At 46.5% G+C, this 25,516-nt stretch overlaps 1 protein-coding gene across 1 annotated transcript in view; it reads left to right on the top strand.

Moving 5' to 3' along the window:
* MUC2 (mucin 2, oligomeric mucus/gel-forming) overlaps positions 1 to 25,015 on the top strand; it is an 84,100-nt gene extending 59,085 nt beyond the window's left edge. Inside the window, exons 51-77 of the mRNA XM_083840293.1 lie at positions 120 to 431; positions 1,656 to 1,967; positions 3,192 to 3,503; positions 4,728 to 5,039; positions 6,264 to 6,575; positions 7,800 to 8,111; positions 8,950 to 9,007; positions 9,477 to 9,647; positions 10,780 to 11,183; positions 12,250 to 12,710; positions 13,793 to 13,967; positions 14,565 to 14,812; positions 16,179 to 16,362; positions 16,494 to 16,698; positions 17,365 to 17,543; positions 18,285 to 18,354; positions 18,665 to 18,765; positions 18,928 to 18,959; positions 19,114 to 19,291; positions 19,916 to 20,020; positions 20,645 to 20,685; positions 21,335 to 21,457; positions 21,919 to 22,017; positions 22,652 to 22,780; positions 23,439 to 23,478; positions 23,761 to 23,890; positions 24,533 to 25,015. Of these exons, the coding sequence (XP_083696419.1) occupies positions 120 to 431; positions 1,656 to 1,967; positions 3,192 to 3,503; positions 4,728 to 5,039; positions 6,264 to 6,575; positions 7,800 to 8,111; positions 8,950 to 9,007; positions 9,477 to 9,647; positions 10,780 to 11,183; positions 12,250 to 12,710; positions 13,793 to 13,967; positions 14,565 to 14,812; positions 16,179 to 16,362; positions 16,494 to 16,698; positions 17,365 to 17,543; positions 18,285 to 18,354; positions 18,665 to 18,765; positions 18,928 to 18,959; positions 19,114 to 19,291; positions 19,916 to 20,020; positions 20,645 to 20,685; positions 21,335 to 21,457; positions 21,919 to 22,017; positions 22,652 to 22,780; positions 23,439 to 23,478; positions 23,761 to 23,890; positions 24,533 to 24,773 (5,246 nt within the window). The 3' untranslated portion in view covers positions 24,774 to 25,015. The remainder of the gene's footprint in view (positions 1 to 119; positions 432 to 1,655; positions 1,968 to 3,191; positions 3,504 to 4,727; positions 5,040 to 6,263; positions 6,576 to 7,799; positions 8,112 to 8,949; positions 9,008 to 9,476; positions 9,648 to 10,779; positions 11,184 to 12,249; positions 12,711 to 13,792; positions 13,968 to 14,564; positions 14,813 to 16,178; positions 16,363 to 16,493; positions 16,699 to 17,364; positions 17,544 to 18,284; positions 18,355 to 18,664; positions 18,766 to 18,927; positions 18,960 to 19,113; positions 19,292 to 19,915; positions 20,021 to 20,644; positions 20,686 to 21,334; positions 21,458 to 21,918; positions 22,018 to 22,651; positions 22,781 to 23,438; positions 23,479 to 23,760; positions 23,891 to 24,532) is intronic.
* Positions 25,016 to 25,516: the final 501 nt, after the last annotated feature.

The following is a 25,516-nucleotide window of genomic DNA, read 5'->3' as shown; positions in this document are numbered from 1 at the left end:
ATTCCTGTCGGCACTTCCTCTGCTCAGGTTGATGGCGTTTCATGAGGTTGCTGGAAAGCCACGGAGGTTAATGCCAAGCGCCATTTGCCGGTTTGCAATAAAGCACTGTGTTTTCTCAGGAACCACTCCCCCCGGCACCACATCTGTTGAAACTGTGTCGACCACCACTCGCCCGCCAATATCGACGACAGGCCCCACTCCCCCCGGTACCACGACTGTCCCTGTGTCGACCACGACTCTCCCACCAATCTCAACGACAGGTCCCAGCAGTACCACCAGTGGCACGACGCCCTCCAGCAGCAGCACCCCGGGGACAACGCCTGTTACTCCTCCAACGACCACGTCCCCGACTACCCTGACTACTAGCAGCGCATCCACGCCCACACCGACACACACCACCTCCCTGTCACCTCCGTCCTCGACAAGCGAAGGTAATTGTCTGGCCATGGGGACACGTGTTTCCTTGTGGGGGGAGAAATGAAGGTCTGTGAGCACCTCGACTTGTGTGCGCTTTCTGTGTGGGACGAGGGCTGGCAGGAGTTATTGAGCCTTCCCAAAAAGCGCTGGTGCCCAGCGCTCGGCCTGAGGCTGGCTGTGTGGAGGTGAGGAGGGTGCAGGGGTCCTGGGCAGAAGCTCTGGTGTTTCCCAATGCTGCAGTGCTCTGTGGAGGTTGTTCCAGCCTGGGGCCTCCGGCCGGCTTAGTCAGATAGGGATCGGAGTGGAAGTCTTGCGTTTGCTTCTGCGGGGCCTCATCCTTCAGCTGGAGAGAACGTCGTGAGCGGGAAGCGGTGTATGCGAGGGGAGGGGGGCTTGTCTTCTGTGTCACTGTGTTTCCAGGCGCTGTTGGGACGCAGCTTTTGCCAACTTTCTTCCTTTTCTTGTGCTGCATTAGCCCTGTGCTCTTCTGGTGTATGCAGTGCTCCTCTCTCTCCTACGCATATCTTCACGTCTCGCTGTACTAGCACAGAGGTAGCCGGTTCTGAGGCAGGCCTCAGTGTGTCCTCAACAGTTTCTAACAGTGCAAACGAAAAGCAGTTCTGGCATTGAGGCCCAGAGCGAGAACTAGCGTGCTCACGAGAGAAGGATGAAGCAGCATAGTGAGCCCAAGTTTCCTATCCCGCCATGGCAATACGTGGGGGAGTAGTTTCAAAAGGGCTGGCTGAGGTCTAGCGCAGATATTGCTCAAGCAGCTACTGAGGTTCAGATGAGCCAAGTCTCGCAGAGGGGATGGGCTTCTGGAGTGACCATGCCCCGTGATTTCACGCACAGGGAGCGGGGATCTGTCCATGGCTTACAGGGTGAGAGCGATAGGGAAGGATGCAAAGAGGTGTCTGGTGATGTCCGTGAATTGGGCTGGATTTGGGACTGCTGAGCTCTTCTGTGCAGTATAGAGTTTTCAGACTCCAGAGAGCTGTTGCATGCAGCGTTGGTCCCTGGGGAAGTGTTGGCATCTGTCTGCCGTGCAAGCTGTAGGAGATTTTGTCTGTGATCCCCATGTTCTTCTGCAAGTGCCACGAGGAGAGCTGGTTCTGCTTTATTCCTGTCGACACTTCCTCTGCTCAGGTTGATGGCGTTTCATGAGGTTGCTGGAAAGCCACGGAGGTTAATGCCAAGCGCCATTTGCCGGTTTGCAATAAAGCACTGTGTTTTCTCAGGAACCACTCCCCCCGGCACCACATCTGTTGAAACTGTGTCGACCACCACTCGCCCGCCAATATCGACGACAGGCCCCACTCCCCCCGGTACCACGACTGTCCCTGTGTCGACCACGACTCTCCCACCAATCTCAACGACAGGTCCCAGCAGTACCACCAGTGGCACGACGCCCTCCAGCAGCAGCACCCCGGGGACAACGCCTGTTACTCCTCCAACGACCACGTCCCCGACTACCCTGACTACTAGCAGCGCATCCACGCCCACACCGACACACACCACCTCCCTGTCACCTCCGTCCTCGACAAGCGAAGGTAATTGTCTGGCCATGGGGACACGTGTTTCCTTGTGGGGGGAGAAATGAAGGTCTGTGAGCACCTCGACTTGTGTGCGCTTTCTGTGTGGGACGAGGGCTGGCAGGAGTTATTGAGCCTTCCCGAAAAGCGCTGGTGCCCAGCGCTCGGCCTGAGGCTGGCTGTGTGGAGGTGAGGAGGGTGCAGGGGTCCTGGGCAGAAGCTCTGGTGTTTCCCAACGCTGCAGTGCTCTGTGGAGGTTGTTCCAGCCTGGGGCCTCCGGCCGGCTTAGTCAGATAGGGATCGGAGTGGAAGTCTTGCGTTTGCTTCTGCGGGGCCTCATCCTTCAGCTGGAGAGAACGTCGTGAGCGGGAAGCGGTGTATGCGAGGGGAGGGGGGCTTGTCTTCTGTGTCACTGTGTTTCCAGGCGCTGTTGGGACGCAGCTTTTGCCAACTTTCTTCCTTTTCTTGTGCTGCATTAGCCCTGTGCTCTTCTGGTGTATGCAGTGCTCCTCTCTCTCCTACGCGTATCTTCACGTCTCGCTGTACTAGCACAGAGGTAGCCGGTTCTGAGGCAGGCCTCAGTGTGTCCTCAACAGTTTCTAACAGTGCAAACGAAAAGCAGTTCTGGCATTGAGGCCCAGAGCGAGAACTAGCGTGCTCACGAGAGAAGGATGAAGCAGCATAGTGAGCCCAAGTTTCCTATCCCGCCATGGCAATACGTGGGGGAGTAGTTTCAAAAGGGCTGGCTGAGGTCTAGCGCAGATATTGCTCAAGCAGCTACTGAGGTTCAGATGAGCCAAGTCTCGCAGAGGGGATGGGCTTCTGGAGTGACCATGCCCCGTGATTTCACGCACAGGGATCGGGGATCTGTCCATGGCTTACAGGGTGAGAGCGATAGGGAAGGATGCAAAGAGGTGGCTGGTGATGTCCGTGAATTGGGCTGGATTTGGGACTGCTGAGCTCTTCTGTGCAGTATAGAGTTTTCAGACTCCAGAGAGCTGTTGCATGCAGCGTTGGTCCCTGGGGAAGTGTTGGCATCTGTCTGCCATGCAAGCTGTAGGAGATTTTGTCTGTGATCCCCATGTTCTTCTGCAAGTGCCACGAGGAGAGCTGGTTCTGCTTTATTCCTGTCGACACTTCCTCTGCTCAGGTTGATGGCGTTTCATGAGGTTGCTGGAAAGCCACGGAGGTTAATGCCAAGCGCCATTTGCCGGTTTGCAATAAAGCACTGTGTTTTCTCAGGAACCACTCCCCCCGGCACCACATCTGTTGAAACTGTGTCGACCACCACTCGCCCGCCAATATCGACGACAGGCCCCACTCCCCCCGGTACCACGACTGTCCCTGTGTCGACCACGACTCTCCCACCAATCTCAACGACAGGTCCCAGCAGTACCACCAGTGGCACGACGCCCTCCAGCAGCAGCACCCCGGGGACAACGCCTGTTACTCCTCCAACGACCACGTCCCCGACTACCCTGACTACTAGCAGCGCATCCACGCCCACGCCGACACACACCACCTCCCTGTCACCTCCGTCCTCGACAAGCGAAGGTAATTGTCTGGCCATGGGGACACGTGTTTCCTTGTGGGGGGAGAAATGAAGGTCTGTGAGCACCTCGACTTGTGTGCGCTTTCTGTGTGGGACGAGGGCTGGCAGGAGTTATTGAGCCTTCCCGAAAAGCGCTGGTGCCCAGCGCTCGGCCTGAGGCTGGCTGTGTGGAGGTGAGGAGGGTGCAGGGGTCCTGGGCAGAAGCTCTGGTGTTTCCCAATGCTGCAGTGCTCTGTGGAGGTTGTTCCAGCCTGGGGCCTCCGGCCGGCTTAGTCAGATAGGGATCGGAGTGGAAGTCTTGCGTTTGCTTCTGCGGGGCCTCATCCTTCAGCTGGAGAGAACGTCGTGAGCGGGAAGCGGTGTATGCGAGGGGAGGGGGGCTTGTCTTCTGTGTCACTGTGTTTCCAGGCGCTGTTGGGACGCAGCTTTTGCCAACTTTCTTCCTTTTCTTGTGCTGCATTAGCCCTGTGCTCTTCTGGTGTATGCAGTGCTCCTCTCTCTCCTACGCGTATCTTCACGTCTCGCTGTACTAGCACAGAGGTAGCCGGTTCTGAGGCAGGCCTCAGTGTGTCCTCAACAGTTTCTAACAGTGCAAACGAAAAGCAGTTCTGGCATTGAGGCCCAGAGCGAGAACTAGCGTGCTCACGAGAGAAGGATGAAGCAGCATAGTGAGCCCAAGTTTCCTATCCCGCCATGGCAATACGTGGGGGAGTAGTTTCAAAAGGGCTGGCTGAGGTCTAGCGCAGATATTGCTCAAGCAGCTACTGAGGTTCAGATGAGCCAAGTCTCGCAGAGGGGATGGGCTTCTGGAGTGACCATGCCCCGTGATTTCACGCACAGGGAGCGGGGATCTGTCCATGGCTTACAGGGTGAGAGCGATAGGGAAGGATGCAAAGAGGTGTCTGGTGATGTCCGTGAATTGGGCTGGATTTGGGACTGCTGAGCTCTTCTGTGCAGTATAGAGTTTTCAGACTCCAGAGAGCTGTTGCATGCAGCGTTGGTCCCTGGGGAAGTGTTGGCATCTGTCTGCCGTGCAAGCTGTAGGAGATTTTGTCTGTGATCCCCATGTTCTTCTGCAAGTGCCACGAGGAGAGCTGGTTCTGCTTTATTCCTGTCGGCACTTCCTCTGCTCAGGTTGATGGCGTTTCATGAGGTTGCTGGAAAGCCACGGAGGTTAATGCCAAGCGCCATTTGCCGGTTTGCAATAAAGCACTGTGTTTTCTCAGGAACCACTCCCCCCGGCACCACATCTGTTGAAACTGTGTCGACCACCACTCGCCCGCCAATATCGACGACAGGCCCCACTCCCCCCGGTACCACGACTGTCCCTGTGTCGACCACGACTCTCCCACCAATCTCAACGACAGGTCCCAGCAGTACCACCAGTGGCACGACGCCCTCCAGCAGCAGCACCCCGGGGACAACGCCTGTTACTCCTCCAACGACCACGTCCCCGACTACCCTGACTACTAGCAGCGCATCCACGCCCACACCGACACACACCACCTCCCTGTCACCTCCGTCCTCGACAAGCGAAGGTAATTGTCTGGCCATGGGGACACGTGTTTCCTTGTGGGGGGAGAAATGAAGGTCTGTGAGCACCTCGACTTGTGTGCGCTTTCTGTGTGGGACGAGGGCTGGCAGGAGTTATTGAGCCTTCCCGAAAAGCGCTGGTGCCCAGCGCTCGGCCTGAGGCTGGCTGTGTGGAGGTGAGGAGGGTGCAGGGGTCCTGGGCAGAAGCTCTGGTGTTTCCCAACGCTGCAGTGCTCTGTGGAGGTTGTTCCAGCCTGGGGCCTCCGGCCGGCTTAGTCAGATAGGGATCGGAGTGGAAGTCTTGCGTTTGCTTCTGCGGGGCCTCATCCTTCAGCTGGAGAGAACGTCGTGAGCAGGAAGCGGTGTATGCGAGGGGAGGGGGGCTTGTCTTCTGTGTCACTGTGTTTCCAGGTGCTGTTGGGACGCAGCTTTTGCCAACTTTCTTCCTTTTCTTGTGCTGCATTAGCCCTGTGCTCTTCTGGTGTATGCAGTGCTCCTCTCTCTCCTACGCGTATCTTCACGTCTCGCTGTACTAGCACAGAGGTAGCCGGTTCTGAGGCAGGCCTCAGTGTGTCCTCAACAGTTTCTAACAGTGCAAACGAAAAGCAGTTCTGGCATTGAGGCCCAGAGCGAGAACTAGCGTGCTCACGAGAGAAGGATGAAGCAGCATAGTGAGCCCAAGTTTCCTATCCCGCCATGGCAATACGTGGGGGAGTAGTTTCAAAAGGGCTGGCTGAGGTCTAGCGCAGATATTGCTCAAGCAGCTACTGAGGTTCAGATGAGCCAAGTCTCGCAGAGGGGATGGGCTTCTGGAGTGAACATGCCCCGTGATTTCACGCACAGGGAGCGGGGATCTGTCCATGGCTTACAGGGTGAGAGCGATAGGGAAGGATGCAAAGAGGTGGCTGGTGATGTCCGTGAATTGGGCTGGATTTGGGACTGCTGAGCTCTTCTGTGCAGTATAGAGTTTTCAGACTCCAGAGAGCTGTTGCATGCAGCGTTGGTCCCTGGGGAAGTGTTGGCATCTGTCTGCCGTGCAAGCTGTAGGAGATTTTGTCTGTGATCCCCATGTTCTTCTGCAAGTGCCACGAGGAGAGCTGGTTCTGCTTTATTCCTGTCGGCACTTCCTCTGCTCAGGTTGATGGCGTTTCATGAGGTTGCTGGAAAGCCACGGAGGTTAATGTCAAGCGCCATTTGCCGGTTTGCAATAAAGCACTGTGTTTTCTCAGGAACCACTCCCCCCGGCACCACATCTGTTGAAACTGTGTCGACCACCACTCGCCCGCCAATATCGACGACAGGCCCCACTCCCCCCGGTACCACGACTGTCCCTGTGTCGACCACGACTCTCCCACCAATCTCAACGACAGGTCCCAGCAGTACCACCAGTGGCACGACGCCCTCCAGCAGCAGCACCCCGGGGACAACGCCTGTTACTCCTCCAACGACCACGTCCCCGACTACCCTGACTACTACCAGCGCATCCACGCCCACGCCGACACACACCACCTCCCTGTCACCTCCGTCCTCGACAAGCGAAGGTAATTGTCTGGCCATGGGGACACGTGTTTCCTTGTGGGGGGAGAAATGAAGGTCTGTGAGCACCTCGACTTGTGTGCGCTTTCTGTGTGGGACGAGGGCTGGAAGGAGTTATTGAGCCTTCCCTAAAAGCGCTGGTGCCCAGCGCTCGGCCTGAGGCTGGCTGTGTGGAGGTGAGGAGGGTGCAGGGGTCCTGGGCAGAAGCTCTGGTGTTTCCCAACGCTGCAGTGCTCTGTGGAGGTTGTTCCAGCCTGGGGCCTCCGGCCGGCTTAGTCAGATAGGGATCGGAGTGGAAGTCTTGCGTTTGCTGCTGCGGGGCCTCATCCTTCAGCTGGAGAGAACGTCGTGAGCGGGAAGCGGTGTATGCGAGGGGAGGGGGGCTTGTCTTCTGTGTCACTGTGTTTTCAGGCGCTGTTGGGACGCAGCTTTTGCCAACTTTCTTCCTTTTCTTGTGCTGCATTAGCCCTGTGCTCTTCTGGTGTATGCAGTGCTCCTCTCTCTCCTACGCGTATCTTCACGTCTCGCTGTACTAGCACAGAGGTAGCCGGTTCTGAGGCAGGCCTCAGTGTGTCCTCAACAGTTTCTAACAGTGCAAACGAAAAGCAGTTCTGGCATTGAGGCCCAGAGCGAGAACTAGCGTGCTCACGAGAGAAGGATGAAGCAGCATAGTGAGCCCAAGTTTCCTATCCCGCCATGGCAATACGTGGGGGAGTAGTTTCAAAAGGGCTGGCTGAGGTCTAGCGCAGATATTGCTCAAGCAGCTACTGAGGTTCAGATGAGCCAAGTCTCGCAGAGGGGATGGGCTTCTGGAGTGACCATGCCCCGTGATTTCACGCACAGGGAGCGGGGATCTGTCCATGGCTTACAGGGTGAGAGCGATAGGGAAGGATGCAAAGAGGTGGCTGGTGATGTCCGCGAATTGGGCTGGATTTGGGACTGCTGAGCTCTTCTGTGCAATATAGAGTTTTCAGACTCCAGAGAGCCGTTGCATGCAGCGTTGGTCCCTGGGGAAGTGTTGGCATCTGTCTGCCGTGCAAGCTGTAGGAGATTTTGTCTGTGATCCCCATGTTCTTCTGCAAGTGCCACGAGGAGAGCTGGTTCTGCTTTATTCCTGTCGACACTTCCTCTGCTCAGGTTGATGGCGTTTCATGAGGTTGCTGGAAAGCCACGGAGGTTAATGCCAAGCGCCATTTGCCGGTTTGCAATAAAGCACTGTGTTTTCTCAGGAACCACTCCCCCCGGCACCACATCTGTTGAAACTGTGTCGACCACCACTCGCCCGCCAATATCGACGACAGGCCCCACTCCCCCCGGTACCACGACTGTCCCTGTGTCGACCACGACTCTCCCACCAATCTCAACGACAGGTCCCAGCAGTACCACCAGTGGCACGACGCCCTCCAGCAGCAGCACCCCGGGGACAACGCCTGTTACTCCTCCAACGACCACGTCCCCGACTACCCTGACTACTAGCAGCGCATCCACGCCCACACCGACACACACCACCTCCCTGTCACCTCCGTCCTCGACAAGCGAAGGTAATTGTCTGGCCATGGGGACACGTGTTTCCTTGTGGGGGGAGAAATGAAGGTCTGTGAGCACCTCGACTTGTGTGCGCTTTCTGTGTGGGACGAGGGCTGGCAGGAGTTATTGAGCCTTCCCGAAAAGCGCTGGTGCCCAGCGCTCGGCCTGAGGCTGGCTGTGTGGAGGTGAGGAGGGTGCAGGGGTCCTGGGCAGAAGCTCTGGTGTTTCCCAACGCTGCAGTGCTCTGTGGAGGTTGTTCCAGCCTGGGGCCTCCGGCCGGCTTAGTCAGATAGGGATCGGAGTGGAAGTCTTGCGTTTGCTGCTGCGGGGCATCATCCTTCAGCTGGAGAGAACGTCGTGAGCGGGAAGCGGTGTATGCGAGGGGAGGGGGGCTTGTCTTCTGTGTCACTGTGTTTCCAGGCGCTGTTGGGACGCAGCTTTTGCCAACTTTCTTCCTTTTCTTGTGCTGCATTAGCCCTGTGCTCTTCTGGTGTATGCAGTGCTCCTCTCTCTCCTACGCGTATCTTCACGTCTCGCTGTACTAGCACAGAGGTAGCCGGTTCTGAGGCAGGCCTCAGTGTGTCCTCAACAGTTTCTAACAGTGCAAACGAAAAGCAGTTCTGGCATTGAGGCCCAGAGCGAGAACTAGCGTGCTCACGAGAGAAGGATGAAGCAGCATAGTGAGCCCAAGTTTCCTATCCCGCCATGGCAATACGTGGGGGAGTAGTTTCAAAAGGGCTGGCTGAGGTCTAGCGCAGATATTGCTCAAGCAGCTACTGAGGTTCAGATGAGCCAAGTCTCGCAGAGGGGATGGGCTTCTGGAGTGACCATGCCCCGTGATTTCACGCACAGGGAGCGGGGATCTGTCCATGGCTTACAGGGTGAGAGCGATAGGGAAGGATGCAAAGAGGTGGCTGGTGATGTCCGTGAATTGGGCTGGATTTGGGACTGCTGAGCTCTTCTGTGCAGTATAGAGTTTTCAGACTCCAGAGAGCTGTTGCATGCAGCGTTGGTCCCTGCGGAAGTGTTGGCATCTGTCTGCTGTGCAAGCTGTAGGAGATTTTGTCTGTGATCCCCATGTTCTTCTGCAAGTGCCACGAGGAGAGCTGGTTCTGCTTTATTCCTGTCGGCACTTCCTCTGCTCAGGTTGATGGCGTTTCATGAGGTTGCTGGAAAGCCACGGAGGTTAATGCCAAGCGCCATTTGCCGGTTTGCAATAAAGCACTGTGTTTTCTCAGGAACCACTCCCCCCGGCACCACATCTGTTGAAACTGTGTCGACCACCACTCGCCCGCCAATATCGACGACAGGCCCCACTCCCCCCGGTACCACGACTGTCCCTGTGTCGACCACGACTCTCCCACCAATCTCAACGACAGGTCCCAGCAGTACCACCAGTGGCACGACGCCCTCCAGCAGCAGCACCCCGGGGACAACGCCTGTTACTCCTCCAACGACCACGTCCCCGACTACCCTGACTACTACCAGCGCATCCACGCCCACGCCGACACACACCACCTCCCTGTCACCTCCGTCCTCGACAAGCGAAGGTAATTGTCTGGCCATGGGGACACGTGTTTCCTTGTAGGGGGAGAAATGAAGGTCTGTGAGCACCTCGACTTGTGTGCGCTTTCTGTGTGGGACGAGGGCTGGCAGGAGTTATTGAGCCTTCCCGAAAAGCGCTGGTGCCCAGCGCTCGGCCTGAGGCTGGCTGTGTGGAGGTGAGGAGGGTGCAGGGGTCCTGGGCAGAAGCTCTGGTGTTTCCCAACGCTGCAGTGCTCTGTGGAGGTTGTTCCAGCCTGGGGCCTCCGGCCGGCTTAGTCAGATAGGGATCGGAGTGGAAGTCTTGCGTTTGCTTCTGCGGGGCCTCATCCTTCAGCTGGAGAGAACGTCGTGAGCAGGAAGCGGTGTATGCGAGGGGAGGGGGGCTTGTCTTCTGTGTCACTGTGTTTCCAGGCGCTGTTGGGACGCAGCTTTTGCCAACTTTCTTCCTTTTCTTGTGCTGCATTAGCCCTGTGCTCTTCTGGTGTATGCAGTGCTCCTCTCTCTCCTACGCGTATCTTCACGTCTCGCTGTACTAGCACAGAGGTAGCCGGTTCTGAGGCAGGCCTCAGTGTGTCCTCAACAGTTTCTAACAGTGCAAACGAAAAGCAGTTCTGGCATTGAGGCCCACAGCGAGAACTAGCGTGCTCACGAGAGAAGGATGAAGCAGCATAGTGAGCCCGAGTTTCCTATCCCGCCATGGCAATACGTGGGGGAGTAGTTTCAAAAGGGCTGGCTGAGGTCTAGCGCAGATATTGCTCAAGCAGCTACTGAGGTTCAGATGAGCCAAGTCTCGCAGAGGGGATGGGCTTCTGGAGTGACCATGCCCCGTGATTTCACGCACAGGGAGCGGGGATCTGTCCATGGCTTACAGGGTGAGAGCGATAGGGAAGGATGCAAAGAGGTGGCTGGTGATGTCCGTGAATTGGGCTGGATTTGGGACTGCTGAGCTCTTCTGTGCAGTATAGAGTTTTCAGACTCCAGAGAGCTGTTGCATGCAGCGTTGGTCCCTGCGGAAGTGTTGGCATCTGTCTGCTGTGCAAGCTGTAGGAGATTTTGTCTGTGATCCCCATGTTCTTCTGCAAGTGCCACGAGGAGAGCTGGTTCTGCTTTATTCCTGTCGGCACTTCCTCTGCTCAGGTTGATGGCGTTTCATGAGGTTGCTGGAAAGCCACGGAGGTTAATGCCAAGCGCCATTTGCCGGTTTGCAATAAAGCACTGTGTTTTCTCAGGAACCACTCCCCCCGGCACCACATCTGTTGAAACTGTGTCGACCACCACTCGCCCGCCAATATCGACGACAGGCCCCACTCCCCCCGGTACCACGACTGTCCCTGTGTCGACCACGACTCTCCCACCAATCTCAACGACAGGTCCCAGCAGTACCACCAGTGGCACGACGCCCTCCAGCAGCAGCACCCCGGGGACAACGCCTGTTACTCCTCCAACGACCACGTCCCCGACTACCCTGACTACTACCAGCGCATCCACGCCCACGCCGACACACACCACCTCCCTGTCACCTCCGTCCTCGACAAGCGAAGGTAATTGTCTGGCCATGGGGACACGTGTTTCCTTGTAGGGGGAGAAATGAAGGTCTGTGAGCACCTCGACTTGTGTGCGCTTTCTGTGTGGGACGAGGGCTGGCAGGAGTTATTGAGCCTTCCCGAAAAGCGCTGGTGCCCAGCGCTCGGCCTGAGGCTGGCTGTGTGGAGGTGAGGAGGGTGCAGGGGTCCTGGGCAGAAGCTCTGGTGTTTCCCAACGCTGCAGTGCTCTGTGGAGGTTGTTCCAGCCTGGGGCCTCCGGCCGGCTTAGTCAGATAGGGATCGGAGTGGAAGTCTTGCGTTTGCTGCTGCGGGGCCTCATCCTTCAGCTGGAGAGAACGTCGTGAGCAGGAAGCGGTGTATGCGAGGGGAGGGGGGCTTGTCTTCTGTGTCACTGTGTTTCCAGGCGCTGTTGGGACGCAGCTTTTGCCAACTTTCTTCCTTTTCTTGTGCTGCATTAGCCCTGTGCTCTTCTGGTGTATGCAGTGCTCCTCTCTCTCCTACGCGTATCTTCACGTCTCGCTGTACTAGCACAGAGGTAGCCGGTTCTGAGGCAGGCCTCAGTGTGTCCTCAACAGTTTCTAACAGTGCAAACGAAAAGCAGTTCTGGCATTGAGGCCCACAGCGAGAACTAGCGTGCTCACGAGAGAAGGATGAAGCAGCATAGTGAGCCCGAGTTTCCTATCCCGCCATGGCAATACGTGGGGGAGTAGTTTCAAAAGGGCTGGCTGAGGTCTAGCGCAGATATTGCTCAAGCAGGTGCTCTGCTTTTGTGGGCCAAGTCTCGCATGGAGTCCCGCTCTGTGGTTCCAGGCATTCCAGGGCTTGCTACGGAGAGATTAGGAGGATGCAGGTGTTCTGAGCATAAGCTGTTGTGTTTCCTGTAGCCTCAGGGTTCTGCGGAGATTCTTGCAGCCTCGGTCTTTGAAATAGTTTTTTCTTCTTTTTTGGTATCTAAATTTCCTTTGCTTTTATTTCTATTCCATTTTTTAACTCTCTAGAATGTATAGGTTTTAATACCAAAAGTCGTGTTTCCATCTTTCTGTAAACCACTGTGTTTTCTCAGGAACTACTTCTCATGTTATTACTACTGTAACAGCATCAAGTAGCACTGAGGAAACTAGCACCGGGACTGGCTTTCCTTCGACATCATCGCCTACCATCCCTTTTAGCACGCCAACCTTGGGATCATCTTCCCCATTGTCAACTCCGTCTATCAGTACCTCACCTTCTTCTGTATCAACAACCCCATCAGAAGTCACTACTTCAGGAACAACTCCCACCAAATCTTTTACCACTACTTCAGGAACAACCTCTATTCCTTTTACCAATGTCACTTCAACCACCATTACCACATCTGCAATTGTTCCCCCTGGTTCAACTAGTACTTTTGGCACTACTCCAGCATCAAGTGCAGTCACTGTTCCCGGAAGTTCCACATACAGCACAGTTACTACACTCAGTACTTCAAGTTCAACTCCCAGTCCTGGCGCAAATTGTACCATTTCACCTAATGAAACATATGCGGTTAGTAGATTTCGTTTTCTGATTTATATCATTGTTCTTTCAAAGGTGTCTAGGTACATAATTACAATGTTATTATCATAGTGTGTAAATATTCATCTGGATAGAAAATGAGGTATCTGTTCATTCTGTTGTGGTTTTTTTTTGGAGGGGGTACCAACATTACTTCCAATGAATTTTGTTTGTTTTTTTAACAAGTATACTGGTATTAGCTCTTCAACAATAGTTTTTAAAAGGCTTTCTTCATTCAAGGAGGTAGAGTACAGATCAATCTTTATCCTTATTGTAGAAAAGCTTTTCTGAGGAGGTAACTAAGGACTAAGTCTTGCTACACTTTCTTTTCTTATTTCTGGTTTTGAATATGTCCACGTTGTTTGCTGTGATTACAGTGCAACCACCCAACAAGAAAACATTGGATTGAACTAGTCAGTGTTTGGAATTATTCTGCAGTTATTTTTGGTCATAGTCTGATTTCAAGAGCTAACTGTGAAGATCACCACTTTCAAATGCTTATGAATTTTCACTCCAATTCTAAGTTTTTTGAAACCATCTAGTTTTGCTGGGATAAAAAGAATTAGTGGCTGCAAAATGGTCCAAGTTAGAAAAAATACTTAACACTCACAATGCATGCTTATAGTCGCCTTAGACATTACTCCCCAAATTGCTGGTGTTCATTGTAGCTTCAGCTGTTAATCTGTTCTAAGCATTCATGGAAGGTGATTGAGCATACTTGTCTTTAACTGTTGGAGGGAAGCCTAGGTATTGAAATTAGATAAGACATCATACTTTTAGACAACTGAAACTGCAAAAGGCAATTCTGCTTTTTGGTTACTGGCTTGATTCCTAATCAATGCCTTTCACTCAGCAGCTTTCAATAAAGCTAGGTTATCTTGCAGATCTTGATGGTGCTGAATGCTGCTCTTCCTTCCCAATTTCAGACTTCTGCTGGAAAAAAATCTGTCAATAAACATAAGGTGTTTTAAAACTCTGCAAAAAGTATTCCAGTATAAATGTTACCCATCTGACTCACTCTGACTGCTTCATAAGGCTTCTCTCTCTCTCGTTCTCTCTTTTTCCAAATACAGCCAGGTGAGTCATGGTGGCCGTGTAACTGCACTATGGCAGTATGTGTAGAAAACAATACAGTCCAGCTGTTTCCAGTCATCTGTGAGCCACCTCCTAAACCCACATGTGCCAATGGTCTTGCTCCTGTGCCAGTCCTTGATGACGATCAATGCTGTTGGCATTGGGAGTGTGATTGTAAGTATATATTTTATGAAATATTTTTTTCTCCTGTGTGAACAATACTAGTGTAAAGAACAGCAGTGTTTATCAAGGGCTAAGTGTCGTGCAAGATATGGCCCTCAGACTTCCAGTACTGGTCTCTTTTAGAGTGCTACATTGATCCTTTTTACTTAACGAGTGGTTTTTACTTAATTTGGTTGCCATTATTTCAACATCACTGTTCTGTTAGTAGAACAAATTGGTCTCCTATGGTAGAATTTAAATGTCCAGATGCTGACATCTACAGGCTAGAGGTCTGCATATAAGTTACTTGTTGAGGTGATCTGTAAAGGTACTTCTAGGGCACGATTAATCCTATTCTCAGTTGTTTTTCAGAAATGTCAGATATACTGTGCCCTGAAAGTCTGTTTTTTTTTTGTTGTTGTTGTTGTTTTGTTTTTCTATTATTGATGAGTTTTAGAAATGAGGTTATGCATTGGCAGATGCACTCTAAATATTTAAATGCTTAAAGTTAAATGAGGTGAATCCCACACCTACGGATATTTTTTTTTGTAGTTTGATCAGATTCTGTATGTTACCATAAGAAGCTAACCTAGCTTTATGTTTTTACAGGCTACTGCACTGGCTGGGGAGACCCACACTACATGACTTTTGATGGATTGTACTACAGCTATCAAGGGAATTGCACATATGTTCTTGTGGAAGAGATTAATAAAACAGTCGACAACTTTGGTGTCTACATTGATAACTACCATTGTGATGCACGGGATGTAGTCTCATGTCCACGAACGCTCATTGTGAGACATGAGACTCAGGAAGTGCGCATAGCAACAGTAAAACCAAATACCCTACAAGTAGAGGTATTGGAGAATATTACCTTTGATTTCTTGACTGAACTATTTATAAAGTATGAATCTGATAATTTTACATTGTTAGGAAAAAAATAAAAATAGAATCTGTGGATTATAAATTAGGACTGCAGGGAAGGACTGCTTTTCTGAATCTGAATACTGGAAAAATATTCTACAAATTCTTTTTTATCCCTTTTTTATAATAAATATTTGCAGTGTCTTATCTCTCCTAAATACATAAACATGGATGAATAGCTAAGAGTTAACGGTATAAAATAAATTAATTTACAGTTGACATTGATGTAAGAAAGAAAAAGAATGTTGAATGGGAGGATACAACATAAACTAGACATAGCAATTAAAGTACTGGCTTAAGCATTTAAGAAATGATCCTTACTATCTTAGATTGGTGTCACCTTTTTCATTTTTCAGAGGGGCTCCTGTGTGTTTATCTAATTGGTAAACATCATGTCCCAACTTTGGGAATTCAAAATTGGGTGACAACTGAATTTTTTTTAGGCTTTTGTGGGGTTGATTTGTTTGTGTGTTTGTTTTGAATGTTACTGTGTGGGAATATTACAAATTAGGTTGCAGCAAATGTGCCCTTGCCACTAAAAAGGTTAATGGTATCATGGACTGCATTAGGCAAAGCTCTCTCTTTGGAGCTATTCAAAAGCTGCTTGGACATGATTCTGGACAAGCAGGTGGCCCTGTCTGAGCTAGAGAGTTGGACCAGATGACTCCAGAGGTCTCTTCCAACATCGGCCATTCTGTGATTCTTGAAATTATTGAAAAAATCTGTGAAATTATAGAAAAATTCCAACTTATAGACTTCTTTTTTTTCTCTAAAGCAATTAAGTCAGTTGTTGCTGAGTAAAACTATCAGTGTTAATTTTATAGGTATATCAAGGAAAATCTTTAAATAAATAATACAGATTTTGGCTTAGTGCTTTCCTGCAATTTCCTTATAATTATTTCCTTAAAAATTCGCTACAAACATGTTCCTTTTATTTTGGTGATTTTGATGGTTCCAAGAAGGATAAAACTCTGTGCACTCAGAATTTAGGAGAATTTTATATTGTACTTGTACAGGGTGTCCTCCATGCCATAGTCATTCTAACAAATCTATAGAGTGTTTGCTGGTCTAAACTCCAAACTGTAGTCTAGTTTATTAGTGGCTGATAGGCCTTTTCTTTGGCTTCAAGAAAGTAAGTTTGACTTTTCAGTAATGTAAAAGGAAAGACAGGGACAATTGTTATAAACTAAATGCACATTATTTACCTTTACATTTGCATCTCCAATGCTAAGTAATGAACAGTTGATTGTTTTCTAAAATCAAATGAAATATGTGTCTCTTTTCTGTTTTATTTATCAGGTGACTGTAAACAAACAGACAGTGGCTTTGCCTTATAAAAAATTTGGAGTGAGCATCTATGAGTCAGGCATAAATCGTGTAGTGGAAATTCCTGAGCTTAAAATGAATGTGTCCTACAATGGCTTGTCCTTTTCTATCAGAATGCCCTACAGCCTGTTTGGCAACAACACTCAAGGACAGTGTGGTAAGTCTTGCTGTTATGGTTTTTATACTCTCAGAAAACCTCAAACAAGTAAATGACAGCAGTGCCAGAGAGATGAGTGGCATTTGATAACAAATCTGTGAGTGAATTCTTTCTCTCCCTACCCGTTTTAGGTACTTGCAATAACAACACAGCAGATGACTGCAGGTTACCAAATGGAAACATTGCAGAAAACTGTGAAACCATGGCAGATCATTGGCAAGTTGTTGATCCCTCCAAACCACAATGCTCTCCAGGCCTAATTCCTACAAAATCACCTGGCACAACCACAGGACAGCCTTGCAAAGAATCTTCCATCTGCAAGCTTATTTTGGGAAGGTAGATATTCCAACAGTCCTCTGGTGCTTATAAGAATTTGATCTTTAAGTTAAGTGGCAATTCTGGGGTTCGTTTCTCAATACAAAATGTTTCTAACTATTCTTCCATCTATTCTTCCATTTAGTGGCTACTTCCATCTAGCAGCTCTGTAGGTTTCTTCCATTTCTTTTGCTGTTTCTAGATGTCATTCTTTGCTGATACAGCTTACTCCCAACCGTCTGACTGCTACTTTAGCCTTTCTTGATGTTCTCACTTTCTTCTGTGCTTTCTGCTCTCATTGTCCTATGCTCTGGCCTTTTCCTATTCTTACTTAGCAGCAGAGACCAACTGAAGAAAGAGATCTTCATTTTTGGAACCTGGCCAGAATTAAAAATAGTTTGAATAAAATCTAGTTTGAAAAGTAGTCCCTGGCTACAGTTGATAATAATCATGTAGCTCCTGGACAGAAAATAGTGGTGCCTGGGTGTTTTGTAGATGAGGGGAGAATTCTTTAAAATATGTTGATAGGTTACAATCTAGTCGAGTGCTCTTAGTAGAAATCTCTCAGTAATAGTCCTTGTTCACACCTCCTTAAGTGTCACTGTTGCCACATTATAATATGCTAAGCACACTGGAGAATTCATGGTTTATTCAATAACTAATAACGATGCATGTTTCTATTTCTAGGGTGTTCGAGAAGTGCCATGCAGTTGTTAACCCTGATAGATTCTATGCAGCCTGTGTTTTTGATAGTTGTGCACTTCCCAGCTTAGACCTGGAATGCTCAAGTCTGCAGATCTATGCTGCCATCTGCGCTGATCAAAATGTCTGCATTGACTGGAGAAGTCATACCAATGGTGTTTGCTGTAAGTATTTAGCTGTTTTATCATGGACTGTTAGGGAAGCTTGTATAACTATTTCAGCTATTTCAGTTTGAACCATGGGAAAAGCCTATGCTAGGGAGCATGGCAGGGAGCTGGACTAGATGATCTTCAGGGGTCCCTCCAACTCAAACCATTCTGTGATTCTATGATAACGTCCAAATGATGCCATATTGCTTTCTGAGCAATGAAGATATCAATAAATTACAATAGCTGCTTTCCTCAAGTAATTGTCAGGTAACATTTTTATAAATGGAAATGATAAATGAGCCTGCAAAAATATGCATCCAGTTACTGTATCAGAAACATCTGTATTAGTAGATTTTTTTATTTTTTTATTTTTAGCAGAGTCAACTGTGTATTTTACAGGCAGTAGCAGATCTTTCATGTATTTAGTGTAATCAGAAGAGGATGGGAGGATAGGAATACACTCCTCTTTGAGAACTTATACAAAAGAGACCCAAATTATGAAAAAGTTGTATTCAGGATATAGACTCCTGGCTTTATCTCCTTAAATTTAAAGTATGGTGCTGTACCTCTGGCTAAATTGTATAAAGTAATCCCACTCAGAGACATGAGTCTGGTAACTATTTAATCTCTATGCTTCTCAAGATTGTCAAAGATACATAGGAAAATGACTAGTGTTTAATTTCTTGGCATAAGGTCATGGGTTTTTTCTATGATATTTTTCCTGAGCTGTTCCTCTTTTTTATTTTCCTATTCCAGCTTATGAATGTCCCAAACATAAAGAATATAGAGCATGTGGTCCTAGTAAAGAGATAACCTGCAAATCAAGGTAAAGAGTTCCTTCACTGTTAGATCTCATATAACTGTTCAGTCATACCTAAAGGATAAGTGGATGAGAGAAGTCAAACAGCCTCCTGTCCTGTCTTTAGCTGACTATCCTATTTGTTACCACTGTTCTCTTGATCCTAAATCTGGGTGCCTGTACTTTTTATTTGGCTAAACCAAACATGAAAAAGCCCTGAATCGCAAGTCTGCAGGTTAATTGCCCTGTTATTTTCAATTAATGGTTATCCAGCTTAACCTTCCTCTGCATGCCTGTGACAGTAATGGTGTTCCTCTGAACATTTTGTCTCATACAGTCAGCAGAATGAAACTGCAGTTAAACAAGTGGAAGGCTGTTTCTGTCCTAATGGTACAATGCTGTATGACTCTGGTGTGGATGTCTGTGTAAACACCTGCGGTGAGTTTTACCACTTCAATTGGATGCATGTTGATTTCCTTTTTGTTATGGCCTTCTGATGCATACAACATAGATCTGACTATGCAGTATTCATACAACATATAGTGGAGATATCTACTGTTATATAAGTGGTAATGGAAATTTATTTTGATATTTTCACAGGCTGTGTTGGATTGGATATGATACCAAGAGAGGTACGTTTGCTTCTATATTTCAAGAAGAGGTTTGGGATGGGGAGAAAAAAATGTTCTCTGTTTTGTCATTTCCCAGCCTCTCATTCCTGCTTTTACTTCTGTTCTTTTTAATTGGTAACCATGCAGTCACTCACATTATTTTCTTTAATGACAGTTTGGGGAAAGGTTTACAGCAGACTGTCAGGACTGTATTTGCCTGGAAGGTGGAAGTGGCATTGTATGTGAGCCTCACAAATGTCCCAGTCAAAATAAGCGGAGTTGTAATGGAAACGGCTTCTACGAGGTCAATGAAGTCAATCCTGAAGACTCCTGCTGCCCCATTGTCACCTGTAGTGAGTTTTTACTTTTGTTTCTAGCCTTTCTCTACCCTTTATGAACTGAAAAGAAAAGAGAACCTAAACTAGTTTAGCACCAGAGACCTGCAATAGGGAGTCACAAAATAATATCATGCTTTTTAAAATCAGTTTGTCCAGTGTTAGGGAAAATGCGTTTTAATATTGCAGTGACTCAGCATAACAGAATTTATGATTCTGGGTTTCAGCATAACTGAATCTACAGTTCTTGAGTTCAGAATCCCATATTAAAGTAAAATGCAGATCATAGAATTCTGTGTGGCTGTAAGGTTTTCATTTTGCAGCAGTTGCCTACGATCTGGGACAGAGTACTGTAACAATTGTTCACTGTTTCTCTGCAAAAAAAATGTGGTACTTTTCTTATACTTGATAATTACATACCAGAAGTTTTATAAACTAGTGTAGGCCCCCCCCATCCAGTGCCTGGATTCACTAGGAAAAATGTGTCCTTTTTCTGCAATTTTTTTTCTTTGGGGAGGATCTGGAATATTCCCTAGCAGTGGAAAGTCTATCTTAAGTGCTCAGGTGGGAGTCTGAGAGATGCCTCTTCCTAGCCGTGATTTAATATACTTTGTGTTTCTCTTTTTTTTTTTTTTTTTTCAGAATGCAATACAAGCTTGTGCACAACTGAACCCCCCAAGTGTACACTGGGATTTGAAGTTTATTCTCATATTCCCAGTGATCAGTGCTGTCCTGTGTACGAGTGTGGTAAGTACTCTGGAAATATATTACAATGAATAACATTATATATTATATAATTATTACATAATTTAGTATCAGGCTTAATGAGACTGTATGTAATATTGAAAGAGCTAATAACCCAGTTGGATTGCATGAATTGGTTACCATTAACATTGGTTATTACTGCCATAGTTATGACAAACAGCTGCAAAATCATATAGAGCTCTGGTAGTTCAAGTGCAGCTTTCCTGGTTGTAAGTACCTGTAAGAAAAGCTACAGAACTAACTGAGATTGTGGTCTCAGTTTAACCTAGAAAAATGTCCCTGTTAGTGTGCCCAAAAGAAAATAGCTTTACAAAGTCCGTTTTATTCTTAGTAATTGAAACAGGCGACTTCTCGTAACTGTCAGGTGAACAGTCTTGGCTATGAACTGGACTACGTATATTGGGCCAAATCTTCCTCCCTTTTTGCATGTGAAGTATTAGGTTTTTTTTACTTTATATAAGCCTTATCTGCTACTAGAAATGGAAAATAACCAATGTATTTGAACATAAGCATTGTGATTCATTGTGGAAGAAATGAGTGTGACTAGAGTGGGGTAAAGACTTTTTTTTCCCTGATGTAACCGCCTAACTCCTTCCTTGTTAACAGTTCCCAAGAGGGTTTGTGTACATCAGAATGCTGAGTTCTTGGTAAGTTCCTGTTTCAAAAGTCTTCTGAAAATGCCTGAAAGACCAATTAGCATACTTTAACTGAGGTGCTAGGAGGAGCTTTATCCAGTAGAAAGAATATTTTAGAAAATTTCAGATTCCTGTCAGGGATTTATCAGCTCAGCATAGTTTAAAAATTTTCTGAAAATGTTGCCATGTGTGAGAGACTGTAGAATTGTTTCTAAATGTCAGAACCAGAGAGGGATATGGTTTTAGAGTAAAGTGTGTATACATTTTTAAAAGTCAGTTCACACTTACGGTCAGCACTTTATTTCAGTTTTAAGACTCTGCTTTCAGAAATGAAAAGATTTGTAAAGAAGGGTTATTCTGAATGGACTTAGATTCCCAACAAGTTCTTTTGAGTCTAGTAATTGATTTATTGTATATGTTGACTTCTCTGCTTTTAATATCTGAGTTCATCATTGCTGTGTAGGACTTCAATGAAGACACATACTAAATTAAGTTCAATATTGATGATGTTGTCATAACCAGCTAGCTAAATACCTATCCAGTAGTGTTTATGATGGATTCCTATTCCATTGCTTGGTTTAAAGGCTTCTGGGAATTAAGAAATGTCTGTCACACATCATATCTCATTAATACATGAACCTTTGTTTCTTTAAATTTACAGCCTAATTCCTCAGTCTTTGTTGATAAGTGTCAGAATTGCTTCTGCACTAATGAAGTTAACATCAGCACTCAACTGAATGTCATCTCCTGTGAACATGTTCCATGTGACACATATTGTGAACCTGTAAGTGACACACTTAAACAAACAAACAAAACTAAAATACACACGTACATGAAAAATACTGTGACCAATTTGTTGCATAATTGAAGGATAGGGAGCAGAAATCCAGAATCCAGCTCTGGCTTGGAAACTGACTGTCCTTGAGCAATCTACTGGATGTAGCTTGGCAATGTAGTGAACAGTATTCAGTTCGTGCTGGGAGGATTAGCTAACAAATTTCTGTAGAGCACTTAGTGGAATGATATTTAGCTATTAGGCATATTTATTATAGTGCTTTAATTGATTCCATCTATAGCCTACTTTTATTACTTGTGTTTTGTGGAGTCAGTGATATTCAGGCACAGAAAGGCAAAATTCTAGAGTAAACTACTAAGCATAATCAATTCACAGGTTAGTGAGTTTTCACTTATTTCTCCTCAATGCATCTATCAGAGCTCTCATTTTTATTTCATTTTAATATCTAGGGATATGAACGGCAATCAGTGAAAGGTGAATGTTGTGGAAAATGTGTGCAGACTAAGTGTATTATACATGCATCACACAGTTCCAACCTCATATTGAGTGTAAGTATGTTCTACATCTTACATTTCTACCAAATCTGTAAACTTCCCCATTTCAGAGAGTGAACATCCCCTTGGCAGAGATAAGGCTTAGTGTAACTTTATATCTGAAAGGTCAGCAGCTCACCTAAAGGAAAGCTTATCTACCTTTTTTTTTTTTTTTGTCCTGAAAGAAGGATTCACAAAATCAAATTTTCTGGAAGGCTTTTTCTGAAATGACAAGTCAGTAATACAATAGCAAAGGATTTCTTGTGATATCTAGAAGCTTGAGCTTTTCTATATTATTTAATTTCTGTGTACTGAAGAATGCTAGAAAAGCCTGCATATGAAACAACTTTATTGCCCCTATTTAGTTTTCCCTAGGCAAAATCCATTGGCATGAATGACTGTTAATATCGCTAATGTGCTCTAAATGCTTTAGAGGTTTATTTCTCTTCCAAGGGAAATCCCATGGACAACTGAAGATTCTCTCCACTTGTGGCATACTGCAATACACACAAAAATCAGTATTGAAAATGGCTGCTAACCTAAAAATAATTGAGTGGGAAACAATATGAAAGTCGTTGTCAGAAGACATGAAAATTTCTGCCTGAGCTCCCTTCAGCTTTTCTTATTACATTTTGTATTTCACTTGCAGCCTGGAGAGTTTGTAAAAGATCCTTATGACAACTGCACCATTTATAGTTGTACAAGTCTCCACAACCAGCTTATCTCTTCCACATCTGAGATTACCTGTCCAGCATTCAATGCGGAGAGCTGCAAACCTGTAAGTTAATGTGGAAAACTCACCCTCTACTTAATGTATAAATTACTTCAGTTTAGTGCAGCCACCTAACTAGCAACAAAAGCCACATTAAATTTTGATGATTGTTCTCCAAATTTTCTCTGTCCCAAGGGCACAGGTTTTCACTGCATCCATGTACAAACCTACAGAGTGTATAAAATAAGATACCTGGCTTACAGTTTAAAGCTTGTTGCTAGCATCTCTCCGTCAGTAGCCAAAAAAAAAACTGGTCAGCACTGAGATAAAAGTCCTTGCTGATTGCTTTGTGTGGGGTCCTGTCTGAAAAAGAGCCATGTTTTCTTGAATATCACAGCTGTTCAGACAGTAGGCTGCCAGTAACACCATGCACCATTCAAATATAGAAGTCTCTGATAAAATGTTTTTCTGGGACTGTTTTTGAGTTAGAAATGCATGATGATAACTGTAGATTTCCTTTAAATCATAACCTGTATTTCTATGGTCATCTGTAAATTGATAGATTTCAAGTCTGGTATAGACAATTCTGTTTATTCAGATGCTAGAGTTTTAGCTACTAATTTCCAGCCAATGGAGAATTTCTCTCCTCAGTTATTTGCCTAAAAGCCTCTTTAATACAGGGAATGAAAATAATACTATTTTCCTGTCTTTTTTGTTCTTTTAGGGAACTATTACATTCTTACCTAACGGTTGTTGCAAAACCTGTAAGTATGTCAGCATACCTGAATCAACAAAACAGATAATTAATTTTCTTCTTATATTAGCCCATATCATGGAGGCCGATATGTTAGTATTTGAATAGATACTCTTGTCTTTATGTTTGTTATTCCAAGCATTCAGTGCCCAGTCTCTCTGGGAAAGTTTAAACTGAAGCAGAAAGACCACTTAAGACAATTTTTCAGTGCACTAGCTAAGCCAAGTGTGCTGAACTGCAGGGAACTTATGGAGCTATTTCACTGAACGTATGCTCTGATCTTTCCCCTTAGGTATACCTCTGGATAGTCCCACACCGTGCTCTGTCCGTGAAAGGGAAGACTTTATTGTCTATAAGAACTGCCGTTCTGTGGAGAGGGTTGTCATGACTGAATGTGAAGGAACATGTGGAACTTTCTCACTGTAAGTAAACTGATTGGACAATGAGATTTGAATTCTGTCACTGACATTATTTGCATAAAAGGAACAATACATAGGTAGACTAGAGAATGCTAGACCTGAAACTATCAGCTCTCAAACTCATGGGCACAAAATCATGGACAACTGAAGAGCTGATTAATTTTAATGCAAAACAGAAAAGGGTATTGGATTGCATTGGGATTTATGCTATGATAAGGTTTGTTCATTCATTAAGAGATGGCTTGTCTGTCATTTTTGTCAGACCATCTTGGACAGAAGTCATCACAAGAGAACATGGATTATTTCTTGTAATGTGAATGAGCCCAGAGAGCAGCCAAACCTGATGTTCATAAGTCGAAAAGTGGTTCTCAAGAATTAACATATAAAATGAAATACACATCTGTCTTTTAAAGGAAGTTTCAAACATGAATGATTTTTATACAGTAACGAAGTGAGAAAACAAATGCCTTGTGGGTGGTGTTAGTAGCTATAAGAAAGTGGCTGGTGTGACACCTGCATTAGCCTTAATATGGCTTTTTTACATATTATACCAAACTTCTCACAGAGTTCTATATCTAACTTCACTCTTTCCTATGTACACTGGCTTCTAGCACAAAGTAATGTTGTCTTTCTCCACCTTAACAGATACTCTATTGAGGCCAATTCTTTGGAGCACAGCTGTTCCTGCTGCAGGGAAGCAAAAACTAGCACGAGGGAAGTGGAACTGAAATGCCCGTCTGGGCGCTCGATTCAACATAAGTATGTATACGTGGAAAGCTGCAGCTGCCAGGACACTCATTGCAACATCCCACAGTCCAGTGAGCCTCTGAGCATAGAAGAAAATCACGAGAGCACTCCAACTGTATCGGAAGGGCCATCAGTTTAACAACAAAATGAATGCGAAGAAACCTAACTGCATTCAAAGGGACTCTGCACTGCTCTCATCTTCCTTGACTACTTTTAAACTTTGCTTTTCCCAGTTACTATATTCTATGCATTCTCTGACTATTTTTAACAGTACTCTATTTATTTGTGTACAAAAGTACAGTGAACTTTCTCCTAAGTGCATAGCCCTCTGGATTGTTTTATAATCAGCTTATTTTCTCTGAATGATTAAAAATGCATTTCAAACAACATGGGGTTTGTGCTTATTCATGTGCTATCTAGATGAGCCTGAACTTTAACAGAGAAGGATTTTTTTTTTCAAGTTATAGGAAGTGAGTTGATGTATTTCCCAAATACTTTGGGTATTTCTTTGTAGCTCCCAAAAAACTGAAATATTAGAAGGTTCCGTCTGGAGGAGCCAACATGTAAGGTGGGGCAAAAATTTATTCTGCCTGCCAGAGCAAAGCTGAAGGTGAATAATGCATCATAAAACGATTCAGATAACTCTGAGAAACTTTCATTCTAGTTCAGCACCAGTCTCATTTTAGTAGGGCTGCGTGTGAATTAGAACAGTCTCAGTTCATCACTGTTATGTCTTTTCACTAAGCAGTCCATCAGCTGTGAGGATATGAAGTTTATTCACATTGTTTGAACTCTGAGGGATGTATAGCTAGTGTATATATCCCTCAGATGTATGCTAGATGTATACCATATACATCTCATCTACATGTATGCTAGATGTAT

Source organism: Anser anser (assembly GCF_964211835.1).
Source record: "Anser anser genome assembly, chromosome: 5".
NCBI lineage: Eukaryota > Metazoa > Chordata > Aves > Anseriformes > Anatidae > Anser > Anser anser.
Note: the sequence above shows the minus strand (reverse complement) of the source record. Positions and strands in the feature narration are given on the sequence as shown.